Source organism: Leptidea sinapis, chromosome 3 (genome assembly GCF_905404315.1).
Source record: "Leptidea sinapis chromosome 3, ilLepSina1.1, whole genome shotgun sequence".
Taxonomy (NCBI): Eukaryota; Metazoa; Arthropoda; class Insecta; order Lepidoptera; family Pieridae; genus Leptidea; species Leptidea sinapis.
The window spans coordinates 8787867-8801250 of record NC_066267.1 but is presented as its reverse complement, the minus strand read 5'-3'; the positions used below and the strand labels follow the sequence as shown (position 1 = coordinate 8801250).

General features: G+C 35.2%; 1 protein-coding gene across 3 annotated transcripts in view; it reads left to right on the top strand.

Moving 5' to 3' along the window:
* The window catches only part of LOC126979626 (G-protein coupled receptor Mth2-like), a 68056-nt gene that overhangs the window by 31356 nt on the left and 23316 nt on the right, over nucleotides 1–13384 (top strand). For all 3 annotated transcript variants that reach the window (XM_050829062.1, XM_050829060.1, XM_050829061.1), the window contains exons 2-3: nucleotides 7074–7257; nucleotides 8386–8577. In XM_050829062.1, the coding sequence (XP_050685019.1) occupies nucleotides 7074–7257; nucleotides 8386–8577 (376 nt within the window). The remainder of the gene's footprint in view (nucleotides 1–7073; nucleotides 7258–8385; nucleotides 8578–13384) is intronic.

Below are 13384 nucleotides of genomic sequence, written 5' to 3'. Positions count from 1 at the left end.
AGATAAGTTAGCAAGTAAGTAATCTGTTAATCTTTTTTTTATTCTTGTTAGTGGCTGTTCGTATAAGTCCTGATTTTATCAAGCTTTTTTATCAAGGTCCTCCACAGTGCGGTTTTCAAGGAGCTTTCTTCCACGTTCTACAAAGCTGTGGAATGAGCTTCCTTGTGCGGTGTTTCCGGGACGATACGACATGGGTACCTTCAAAAAAAGCGCGTACACCGGAAGGTGGCCGGCAACGCTCTTGTGATTCCTCTGGTGTTGCAAGAGAATGTGGGCGGCGGTGATCACTTAACACCAGGTGACCCGTACGCTCGTTTGTCCTCAAAAATTTTGCAAATTGAATAATGGAATAATCTAATTAAATTATAGTATTGTCATCGGTTCTCGATAAATCTACAATGTCTGAATGATATCTGACCGTTTAAAGTGGGTCAAAATCGCGCCCAAAGGAATATAGATAATGGATAAATTAAGATACCTTATTTTGTAAATTGAAGAATGGAATAGTCTTATCAAATTAGTATATAGTCATCCAACCTTGATATATCTACAAAGTTTGAAAGGAATCTGATCATTCAAATTGGGTCAAAACCGCGCCCAAATGAGTCGATTACAAACAAACATACAAGCGAAGCTAATAACACACACACTTTATAATATAAACAAAGATGTTTTATGAACATGTTTTAACCGATTGATCTATTTAAAAATACTTTTACTTAAGCCGGTTTAACAGTTACAGATGTGTATTTGTAGCTGGATTTAAACAGTTGTTAAGATTTATTGTTTTAAAAAAAGACATAAAAGAATCTATTCTCCAACTTATTTATCTTAAACAATCTATTCAAGTCACTTGTAAAAATAGTTTCACTTTAAATACTCATACAAGCTATTACCAGGTGTAATAATTTATTCATCCAATGTATGGATAGATAGGGTCTTTTAGTAAGTAAAATCTCGTTTTCAGGGGTACTGATCTGAGAGATATGTAAAGGTCTTTAAGTGTCGAGCTAACTAAAATAAAAATGTAACTTTTGCGCAAAAATCTAATGTAAAAACAGTTACAATTAATACGTGTTTTAATCCTTTAAAAGTGTTTTATTTAAATGTGTAACACTCGCGTTAACCAAAGAAAATACTAGTAAAATAATCATTTTAATAATCTTACAAAAAACTTGAAAATCATCTCTTCAACAGTAAGTTTTTATATCATCTTCATCAACAGTAAATAAATATCTTTTACCCGCAACTTCGTCCGCGTCCAATCTTTAATTTGGGCAGCATTATTTTATTTTTTTTGATGTTTTTCAACGAATACACATACAAACAGGTCTTTTTGCGCTGAGAGCGCCACCACTCTACTCTGTCAATCTTGACAATTTCAATAGTATTTCCCTGAGCATTTTAATCTTCCATTTAACCCAATCAAATCAATTAAATGTTAATAAATTACTTCTTATCAATTCCCTAAATACAAAGATACATGGTTTTATCTCCGAAAATGCAGAATTCCCATACAAACTTTTATCCCTTATTTCAAACCGTTCATGCGCCTTTTCTTAAAAAATTAAGGAAAAATGGAAGCTTATGTCTCTTTCCAAGCTTTAGTCTATCACTGTACCAAATTTCATCAGAATCGGTTCATTGGTTTAGGCGTAAAAGCGTAACAAACAAACTTACTTTCATATTTATAATATTAGTAGGGATTGTCGTTCGAATAGAAATCGTAGGCGATAAATATACCTGTTTTAATAGTACGCAATACCAGTTAAACCAGACCAGAATAATTACGGCTAGTCAATTCTTATAGAAGCATATTATATTTATCTTACATGTATACCTTCTTATAGTACTGTAATGGGCTTATAATACAAAAATTTATAAGAATATTATATTTTTAAGTATATGTACATGGAATGAAAAGTAATATTAATGAATTATAATACCCTTTTAAGGCGACACTAAATGCCAGCGACCTTGAGCGATATGAGTTCACGGCTTCCGGCTCGCCATCTATGTAACAAAGCCAATATTTTCAAAATTCTTGTGTGGAAAACAGTTTATATGCTTACAATCCTCGTTATTCATTACTAATCTGAATAAATATACCTACACAAAAAAGTAAAGCTATATGAATAACTTTTCTGAGAGTTGTACTAAAAAAATGCGTCATGCCATGCCAAAAAACTTGTTTAACTGCAAGGAAAAGTGGTAGTTCAAAAAGGCTCTGGAGTGAAAACTATAACATTAGAAACCTACAAATAAGACTTAAGTATTTGTGTAGCAGGATTAAGTGTTGTTCATAGCTCGAAATGCTATATTTTCACCAAAAAACTTGTCTAAAAACACCTCGTTTGTATGTTATCTACTTACTCTTCGCCTTAAGCGCGGCGCGTCCCTGCAAGATCGAATTAGAAATGAGGAGTTCCGCAGGAGAACCAAAGTAACCGACACAGCCCAGATGGTAGCGGAACTGAAGTGGCAGTGGGCAGGGCACTCAAATGGCGACAACGTACCGGAAGACGTAGTGTTGGTAGGCCCCACAAGATGGACCGACGATCTGGTCAAGACCGCCAGAATAGGTTGGATGAGCAGCGCAGGACCGATCATCATGGCGATATGGACGTCTTCTTGATGAAATGAATGAAATGAATGAATACCCTTTTAGGTAGTATCTAATTAAAAGGAAGATATGATTGATAATTTGAAAAGCAGAAGCAAAACTTTGTGGTTTTGTTGATTTTGTAGGAAAGATATTGATAATTTGCAATAACAGTTCTGGAATATAAATTTTAAATATTGATTAAAATAATTAATTAAATTAATTGCCACGTGTGTGCGTCTTTTTGAAAAGCACATGTAAGATCCATATTAGATTGTTATCCATCCACAAATAATTAATAATAATACTGTATTTTATATAGATAATATAAATTACTTGATAAAATCTTAGCAAATAAATTACAAAGGCATAAAAGGCATTTATTTTCTCAAAATTGATTCCAACAGAACTCTCTTTTTGATGTCATTTCTAATTTAATAGATACTACTACCGCTTCGGAAGCAAATGGCACTCTGAGAGAGAAGAAGCGGCGCAAGAAACTCTCCCAGCATTCTTTTAATAAAAATATACAATATCATAATGTCATTGCTATTGCTACAAAGATTTTACTAATTGAGCTCAGACAACTATTTGAAGTTTTTTTAATTTTCTTGTATTATTTATTCTTTTAGTAAGTCACATTTAAGTGGATAGTACTATTGTTTTCTGTCAGTCTATAAAACAGCCAAACAAAAAAACGTGAGAAGAATACGTTAGAAATGGAATGTTATACAATTTTTCTGACTGCAACTTTTTAACAAACAACAAAATAATATATTACAATTTCAGCCCTGTTGTTTCATCAACACGAAAACGAATCCACTTTCCGAGAAGGCGTATTATTTTCTCACCAAGTTTAGATGTGTTTTTTCATTTCATTTTAGGTGTGTCAAAAAAAACATTTCATGATTATTATCTTATTATGAATTTAGTAATATCTATCTATTAACTAATTAAAAAGCATTACATTATATCTTTATAATATACAAAAAAGATAAGATAACTGAAGCCATTAGGAAGGCTTTTTGCTGCCGAAAACTGTAACAAGGGTATTGATAAGATAATATTAGAAGTACAGCTTTGTTATCAATTTCACTAAAAAGCTACATTTTTGTTTCCTTTGTACAGCAAGAAATATAGGTTTTGGCATTTTATGTGAAAGCGGCCTTAGGCCGGTTTTTTTGGAAGAGAAATGATCTCCGCCGCTCATATCGTTTTCCAACACCAGAGGAATTACAAAAACGTTACCAGCCTTTTAGAAAGTAGTCCCTTACCGCCATTAGGCCGGTGTTTGGTGTTATCGACGTTAAAAAGAATTTTTGGGGAAAAAAGTATGTTTTTTTTATGAAAAAGGAGGACAAACGAGCGTACGGGTCACCTGTGTTGTGATCACCGCTGCCCACATTCTCTTGCAACGCCAGAGTAATCACAGGAGCGTTGCCGGCCTTTAAGGAAGGTACGCGCTTTTTTTGAAGGTACCCATGTCGTAACGTCCCGGAAACACCGCACAAGGAAGCTCAATTCACAGCTTCGTTGTACATGGAAGAATGTTCCTTGAAAACCGCACTGTAGATGACCGCCACACATCCAGATGGTGTGGATAATATCCTAATTTGTGACGTGTCGTGCGAAGAGCGAATTCGGCGGCAGGAATCTGGTCAAACAGCTCGTCGGAACACTCCCTTGTTATTAAATGGACCACGCTAGCCAAATAAGAGTCGTTCAACTTCACAGACAACCTTTAAATTTCATCGGAAATGTGTAATAGTTTAATAATATAAATCCAGTGTCCTGATGTTTGTTTCCAGGGAACTCCTAAACTGATGAACGGATTTTAATGGGGATTACTTCATGGAGTGCAGTTTAGTCCAAATTGAGAGATTAGGATAGTTTTTATTTCGATTTTGGGACCCATAATTATTTCTATTCAATATTTGTTTTGTATGGACATATTTTCTATGAGATAATTTATTGACGCACGTTTTGAAAGTTTTGCTGATAAGCAATTTTATTATAATAACAGGGAGCATATCTTTCGAAATAATTCTTGATGTGATCATATCATTGACAAATTTATCGAGACACAAAAATATACGTTGCCCAAGCTCCATACAATGCTGGTCATTATCCTTTATAAGAAATAAGTAGACATGATGGTTCAAGTTAAAGTAATCAATAAATTGCTTTAATTAGGGGTTTTTATGGCACCAAATTAGGTAGTAATCTCTGGGAAATACTAACAGCTTTCTAGTATCTAGAGGCTTGAAAGCTCCAAAATACTTTATCTCTGTGGCTTAAAACAATTTAAATACTATCCGGTGCGTTTCACGGTGCTGTTATAGAGATATTTCATCTAATAATTATTTCTCTTGTTATATATTATAACTAGCTGACCCAGCAAACATTGTATTGCCGATATTAAAATCACGATACAAAAGTAACTATTGATCGTAGATGGGTGAAAATTTGAAGTTGTATGTAGTTGTTTGTATTAATGTTGACTCATAATCAAACAAATTAAAAAAAATGTCAAAAAAATTCAAATAAAAAATTTTGGCCCCTTGGGCCCTTAACATTAAGGGGGATGAAAAATAGATGTTGTCCGATTCTCAGACCTACCCAATATGCACTCAAAATTTCATGAGAATCGGTCAAGCCGTTTCAAAGGAGTTTAAGCCGTATCAGAGGAGTTTGGTAAAAAACACCTTTATTCGAGAGTTTTATAATATATTACACTAGCTGACCCCGCAAACGATGTATTGCCACATAAATCATTTAAGAAAATTGGATACAAAACATTTTTGTCGCATAAGATAAAATGTTGGCCGATTCTCAGACCTATCCGATATGCACACAAAATTTAATACAAATCAGTTCAGTCGTTTCGGAGGAGCTTGGTAACAAACACTTTTTTTATACATAAAACGGCATTTTTAAAATATTTTATTGTGATGCAAACTGATCTGTCACAGACGATGACAATTACAACTAGACTCATTGAGCACATCTTTGACGCCTGGGATTAGTCACAGGATGCATTGGGCATTTTTTGTGATTTTTCCAAAGCATTTGACTGCGTCCACCATGAAACTATTCCTAAAACAAAAGAATTATGGAGTGAAAAATAGAGCCCTAAATCTGTTAAAATCATATTTAAGCGAAAGAGTTCAGATAGTCGATGTAAATGGCAAACGGTCTTCGGGGAAAACCTGTGGGAATAGGTGTTCCACAGGATTCTATTCTCGGACCTTTCTTGTTTCTTATATATATTAACGATCCACCGTTTGTGGTAGATGATAGACATGAGATTGTATAGTTTGCTGATAATACTTCACTTATTTTTAAACTTATTTTAAACAATGTACTCTCATAGATAGTGCGTTGGTTTGAGACGAATAATCTGCACTTAAACAGTAAAAAAACAAAGTGTTTACGGTTCATTACACCAGACACAGCGGAGGTACAAACCAACGTACTTATAAATGACCAGAGATTGGAACTTGTGGACACTACGGTCTTCTTGGGTATTACGTTGGATAAAAAGCTTCAGTGGGGTCCACATATTGCCCATCTAGCAGATATACCCAGCTCTGCGGCATACGCAGTTAGAAAGATTACAGAGTACACGAATGTTGCGACCGCTAGATTAGTGTACTTCAGTTATATTCACAGCATCATGACGTACGGTATTTTACTAAGGTAAGTGTGTGCGTGGGGCTATGTATTCACACGTTAATCGGCGTGTTTTGGTACTACACTGTTATGTAAGGTGACAGGGAGTCCTTATTTTTTTACTAGTCCGTGCTTTGTACTAGGTATTCATTTAGTACGACAATAGATCATTAGCGATGGTAATAGGAAACTGCAGACGAAACAAAAACCACTAACTTATTATACACTTCATCATTTAGTTCTGAAGTGGCAAGCTGTGACGAAAGGCGTGTTAACTCATTGCCCGTGTTTTAAATCACGGTTATAGTTATTTATGCAACTGGTGTGTAATAAGGGGTATTAAAATACGAATGTGGGCTATTCACACGACTTGTTGTTTCAGTTTGTGTTTGTGCTATGCTCAGAGCTTCGAATCTCTCGAATCTGAAATGAGGAGATCCCCAGGAGAACCAAATTCACCGACATACCATATGATTTCATAACTGAAGTGGCAGTGGGCAGGGCATATTGCTCGACGCACAGATGGCCTTTGAAGCAGTAAAGGCGACCACACACTGGAAGATTCAGAATTGGTATACCCCCCACAAGATGCACCAATGATCTGGTCAAGATCGCTGGAATATGATGAATAAGAGCAGCGCAGGACCGATCGTCGTGGAGATCTTTGGGAGAGGCCTTTGTCCAGCAGTGAACGTCTTCCGTTCACTGCTGGACTTCCGTCAACATTACGTTCCCTTGCTTGTGCTCTAGTAGATTTAAAAAACTATGTATGTATAGTAACTCTGTCCATTGTTTACAGGATGGGAAGCTGTATATTGAATTACCAACTTCAATTCCGCCGTGGGTTGTCCGTGGTCCAGATAAGTATTGCATCGACACTTTTGTCGTGGAAGATGACAAAGGCAATGTCAAGACCAGTCTTGATGCGTTGGTGTGTTTTGCAGACGAACCAGATAATGACCGATACATGTTAAGCAGCACTTGTGAGTTCATTAGAAAAATATTACTAGATAAATATGCACCTTTAATTTTGGAAATTGTAAAATTGATAAAATGGGCCATTTTAAACTTATTAAAAAAAACGCAGAAGGTAAGGGTAATAATATCTAGTAATAGTACAAGAAGTTCTAATCCCTTCTAACCTTCTAACCAAAACAAAAAAGGAAATAAACGATTTAATTATTTTCCAAAACTCAAGCCCATATCTCCTGTTTGTTTCTCATTTTCTTCTTCTTCTTCACGTGTCTCTCCATTACTGGAGGTAAGCAGTCAGCGATTTTAAACTTTTCCTTGTCCATGGTAAAGCGGAATAGTTCTTGGACGATCTTTATGCTAGTCCACTCCCTTTCATTTCTGAGCCAAGACTTCTTTTTTCTTCCAACACCTCTTTACCAGCAGTTTTCCCCATCAATATAGCATTATTATTGCAGCAGGCGGTACCTATCATTGAGCAGTACATGACCAAGGTACGAGATCTTACGCTGTTTAATGGTTCTCACTGACTCGATGTTCTTCTGTATTCGGACATTCTCATTTTTACATTTTTGGAATTTAGTCTCATCCCAGCTCAATAACTCTTAGAGTTATTGAGCTGGATGGATGAGACTAAATCTATAGCAAGGATGCTGGATCTAGCAACAGTTTATGTTGCATGCAGCATGATGGTATTAAAATTAGTGATTTTTTTTAAAAGCTTTAAAACGATATCTATCTGTAGCTTTCAAGGATAATTTAAAGGCCGGCAACGCATCTCTTGACCCCTGGTGTTGCGGATTAAAAAAAATAGTCATATAGTTGGCTAATTTTCGGCTTGAGATTTCAGATTGAGACAGTACATCTTCGCATTATGTGGCTAAAATACGAAAGAATTCCGGGAACCCTCTATCTCAATCCTCGAGGGTCTTTCGCATAATGGATTCTATTTCCTTATACCTGACTAAATCCCTTTGACTGACAGCCTTTTTTATTTGTTATTGTGCTATTATGTCACATATAATAAATGAAAATGTTCATTAATTTTGAAGTTGCAAAATTATATTATAATTACATATTTACATCGAATTTATCAATAATATCATCAGTCTAGTCAATAGCTAAAATTATTGTTCCAGGTATGTTGATATCATGCGTCTTCATCATTGCCACAGTGGCGGTCTACTGTTGGCTGCCAGAACTCCGCAATCTTCACGGCAGAGTTCTGATAGCGTACTTGCTCTGCCTTCTCGTTGGCTTCGTCTTCATGTCTTCAATGCAGATTCTCCTCAATATGGATAACATTACGCAGAATGGATGCCTTGTACTCAGTAAGTAGGATTTATTATGTTATACTTATTCATTTATTATTCCCTGAATGTCAAGGGCGTAGCTACCACTGTACCTGCAGTATCAATTATACTGCTCCGACGTGCGTAAGCAAAAATGAATAAAAACTTTTGCGGCAAGCAGCCGAAAACAAGGCTAGGAGAATGTATATTTAATTTGAATTGTTTAAAAAAAATTAATTTTATGCAAAAATTTATTTTCTTTTGTGAGAAATATTATCTTTTGGGAGCCCCAAGCAAATTTGTATATGGGCCAGCCAAGTCACGCTACGCGTCTGCTAAATATTCCAGCCTACTCAACAAGCCATTATTATTAAATCATTTTGTTTTTCGTAAACAAATTAAACTGAAGTACTACCATGGTTAAATCGTCTGTTTTATATGTTCGCTTGTTTTGATCGTAACAGACAGAGTCTGACAGTCTTGAGAATGGCGAAAATGTAAATTAATTTTAATCTGTACTAATAAATCAGGTCAACACTTCTTAAGGTGTTCAACATCCAACAGCCAAAACTATATTAAAGTTAGAAATAACGATTAACGTTTTACGCACATAAAATCTTGCGTTCTACTTTCATTAATTGAGAAAGGTTAAAATTACAAAATAATAGACACAAAAAAGAAAGTGAAAAAAGTGCAACAAACTAGGGTAGGGCGGGGCTAGTTGAGCAATTTTTCACTTGGGCGGCTATAGCTCCTCAATGATAACACTTAATGTCTTGTTCTACATACTGGTCAATTCCTAATATATCCCTTATCAAAGTTGTCAATAGTAATTATTTCTAGCTAGTTGAGTTTAAGAGCTACAGCTGTTTAAATACAGAAAGTCATGATTGCTCAACATACCCCATGGGTGAGGTAAGTTGAGCAAAGATATGGGGCAAATTGAGCACTCAGATGGATTCAATGTTAACTAAACACAAAATTAAATTTGTTTTTGACAATCATCTTTTTTTTATAATTTTTATGGGCAAAACGACAAAACTAAATTCTTTGAATAATGAACTCATGTTCATGTATCTGATACACTGAATCCATGTTTGTTGAGCAACTATAGCTCAACTAGCCCCACACCGAAATTTTAAGACAAAGGTGAGATTATGAATAAACTGTTAGAATTATAACATAGTATAACACTTAAATGATTGAAAACAAATGAAATTTGACTATTACAGACGAAATATTACTGATTACAACTATTTCACTCTTTGTTGTCAAAATAAATAATGCGGTCATGTACTTTACTCAATCGACGTATCGCCACTGGCGGTCGTGCGATAAGTTTTTCTCTGTCGGCGCTTTCTTTCGATATTTGATGTTTCTGCGTGCGGTGTATAGTTTCCGAGATATTTCGATTGCCCAACTTGCCCCTATGCTCAACTAGCCCCGCCCTACCCTATACATATTAAACAATATAAAAGGTGTTAGTTATGATTTCAATGTTGTACTATTTGATTTTTAAACATTCCAACTGACGTTCACAAATCACAATATGATTAAAAACATGATAAGCTTCACCAATGTGGTGGCAAAACGTTGATGAGCTCTACGGCAGTCAGAACTTTGTACATTATCTTATTTGTAAGTGTGCTATAATCGTATTTTTATAAAATTAATTCCTAATATTCAAAGTATTCTTTCTACTAACCTCGTTATTATCCATGAGTTGTCTGGCAATGTCCCAAATCCCATATAATGAGGGATTATTAATGATTTCATCATTGAACTTTTAAAATAACATAATAACAGGTCATCTACTTGTCTTCTGTATATGTTACTAGCAATGCCCCTCGGTTTCACCCGATTAGATACAGATCTCGTGGCTAAGTCGGACTATAGATTTATTTTTGTTAACATAAAATAATTTTTATTTTACTTCGTTATTATTTAATTATTGCATGATTTTCCTTGGGTTGACATTTTTCAATTCGCTATATCTTTTGAATGGAATGTCCGATTTTAATAATTTAAAAAGTATTTTTCAGGTATTGAAGCGTTATTTAATTAAATATCTAATATATAATATATTTAAAAGGGTAATGATTAATACAGAGGTATGAAATATGGTTTGATAATTTTCAACTTTCAAAATGTAAAATAAGTACAGTACTTGGAAATATTATTATGGTATCATGAACTTTTTTATACGTTGTAGATATTGATACGTTCTATAATAATGTAGAACCTTCTATTATCATTATACCTTCTATTATCTATTATTCTATCATTAATAGTTTCCGTAGCGCACGCGATGACAGATTTTTATGACAATATTTCACACATCTTAAGTTATATTATTGAATTAGGTCCCATATAAAATGGGACCTAATTAGAAAATACTAAACCTAGAAAATGTTATATTGCCTATGTATGTCACTCAAATGATGAAGCTTTCTAATGAGAATTTTTAAAATTGGTCCAGTAGTTTTTGTGTGAAACCATTACAAAGATACAAATGTTTCCTCTTCATAATATTACATTAGATATGTTTTGTTACGAAAGTCACCACGAACGTTCTTTTTTTTATGAAAAGAAGGGACGAGACGAGCAGGACGTTCAGCTGATGGTAATTGAGACGCCCTACCCATTACAATGTAGTGCCGCTCAAGATTCTTGAAAAACCCAATAATCCTGAGCGGCACTACAATTGCGCTCGTCAGCTTGTGATATAAGATATAAAGTCTCATTTGCCCAGTAATTTCACTAGCTACGGCGCCCTTCAGACCGAAACACAGTAATGTTTACACATTACTGCTTCACGGCAGAATAGGCGCCGTTGTGGTACCCATAGTCTAGGCGGCTTCCTGTGCAAAGAAGCCTCCTACTGGTAAACAGTTCGCGAGACTTAAAGAAACCAATGGGTACTTACCGGTGCAATTGGACTTTGACTTAGACATACCTTGTTGTTGTAAACAGAGTTTTTTACAAAAACGTGTTTCATTTTTGCTACTAACTAAACTGTTCGAGGCTTATTTTTACTTGAACAAATAGAAGCACCCTTAGTTTGTTGACTCATTCAGTAACTGAGGGTTAAAGTGCACTTTCGGGGCGGTCATAAATCATAATATGTGTTATTGGTACTTACCTAGTAAGGAGTTTATTATTACAGCTCGCTGTGACCAATAATTTACGGAATTATCCTGATATTTTCCGATCCCTGTAGTTCTGACATGTCACATGTATGAATAGTTAGATCTTCACCCTGTACGTTACGTGTGGGAGGCTCCTTTGCACAGGATGCCTATTTTTGCCGTGAAGCAGTAATGTGTAAGAATTATTGTGTTTCCTTCTGAAGGCCGCCGAGCTAATGAAATTACTGGGCGAACGAGACTTAACATCTTACGCCTCAAGGAGACAAGCGCACAATTGTAGTGCCCATCAGAATTTTTGTGATTTTCAAGAATCCTGAGCTACACCACATTGTGATGCATGTTTCAATTACCATCAGCTAAACGTCCTGCTCGTCTCGTCCCTTATTGTCATAAAAAATCTTGTGACATACAGGAGTATGTCCTTTAGGTATAGGTTAATTATATCCAAAATACAAACTAAAAAAATATTTCGTGCTAATTTTATGTTTTTTTTCTTCGCAAACTTTCACACAAATTATCTAGCCTTAAACTAGTCATATGCTGTAAAAACGCTTTTCCATCTATTAAATACTATAGCTCTCTGTAACCGTCTTACCAAGAATTGACAGCCACCCACATAAATTTTTCATTTATTTTATTTATGTTGAAGTTATTAGTATTGACATCTTAATTTGTCGTGGAATCACTTCCCCAAAGATATTGTTTCAACTTCAACAAGTACTTCTTGATCTCACTGCAAAACCGTCTTATAAATTTATTGATATAAATATTATAAAATCAACTTAAAAATTCATATTTTTTGGAAAATCTATCATTTTGAATATTTATCCGTCAATAAAAAATTGCACTTTTATTGGTATTCCGTGCTAAAATTAACGTTGGGAGGAACAGTAGATTGTAACGCCCTTATTCATAATAGTCTGCTAACTTAAAGCATTGCTAATTCTCACTCTGTCTTCTTCTATTGACCTAAGTCAGAATGAGAAAAAACACTCCTTATTGTCTGTTTTAAGTTAGCAGACTATTATGAATAAGGGGGTTAATGTTTACTGCACCTTTGTAGTCAATAATATACTCCGACCCAGCGACGCAAAAAGAAATTTTCGAAAGCTAAGGCTGGCAATCTAAACGGTATGTGACAGTATTTATCTACTGTACTCAATAACTCTTGTGTTTTTAAATTATTAATTTCCTTTTTTTACATACTGCTGTTGTGTTGCGTCACTTTTTTTTTATGGAATAGGAGGACAAACGAGCGTACGGGTCACCTGTTGTTAAGTGATCACCGCCGCCCACAATCTCTTGCAACACCAGAGGAATCACAGGAGCGTTGCCGGCCTTAAAGGAAGGAGTACGCGCTTATTTTGAAGGTACCCATGTCGTATTGTCCCGGAAACACCACACAAGGAAGTTCATTTCCACAGCTTTGTAGTACGTGGAAGAAAGCTCCTTGTTAACCGCACTGTGGAGGACCGCCACACATCCAGATGGTGGGGATGATATCCTAACTTGTGGCGTGTCGTGCGAAGGTGGAATTCGTCGGCAGGAATCAGGTTAATCACTTTGCATATATTGTAATGAAATGATTTGTAAATTGGATAAAAATAAGAACTTGTAAAACCAAATCTGTTTTGAAAAGAGCAATTGTAGAGTTTCTTGCTCGTGCTTCTCTAAGGCCTTCCGAATGAGCTGCATGA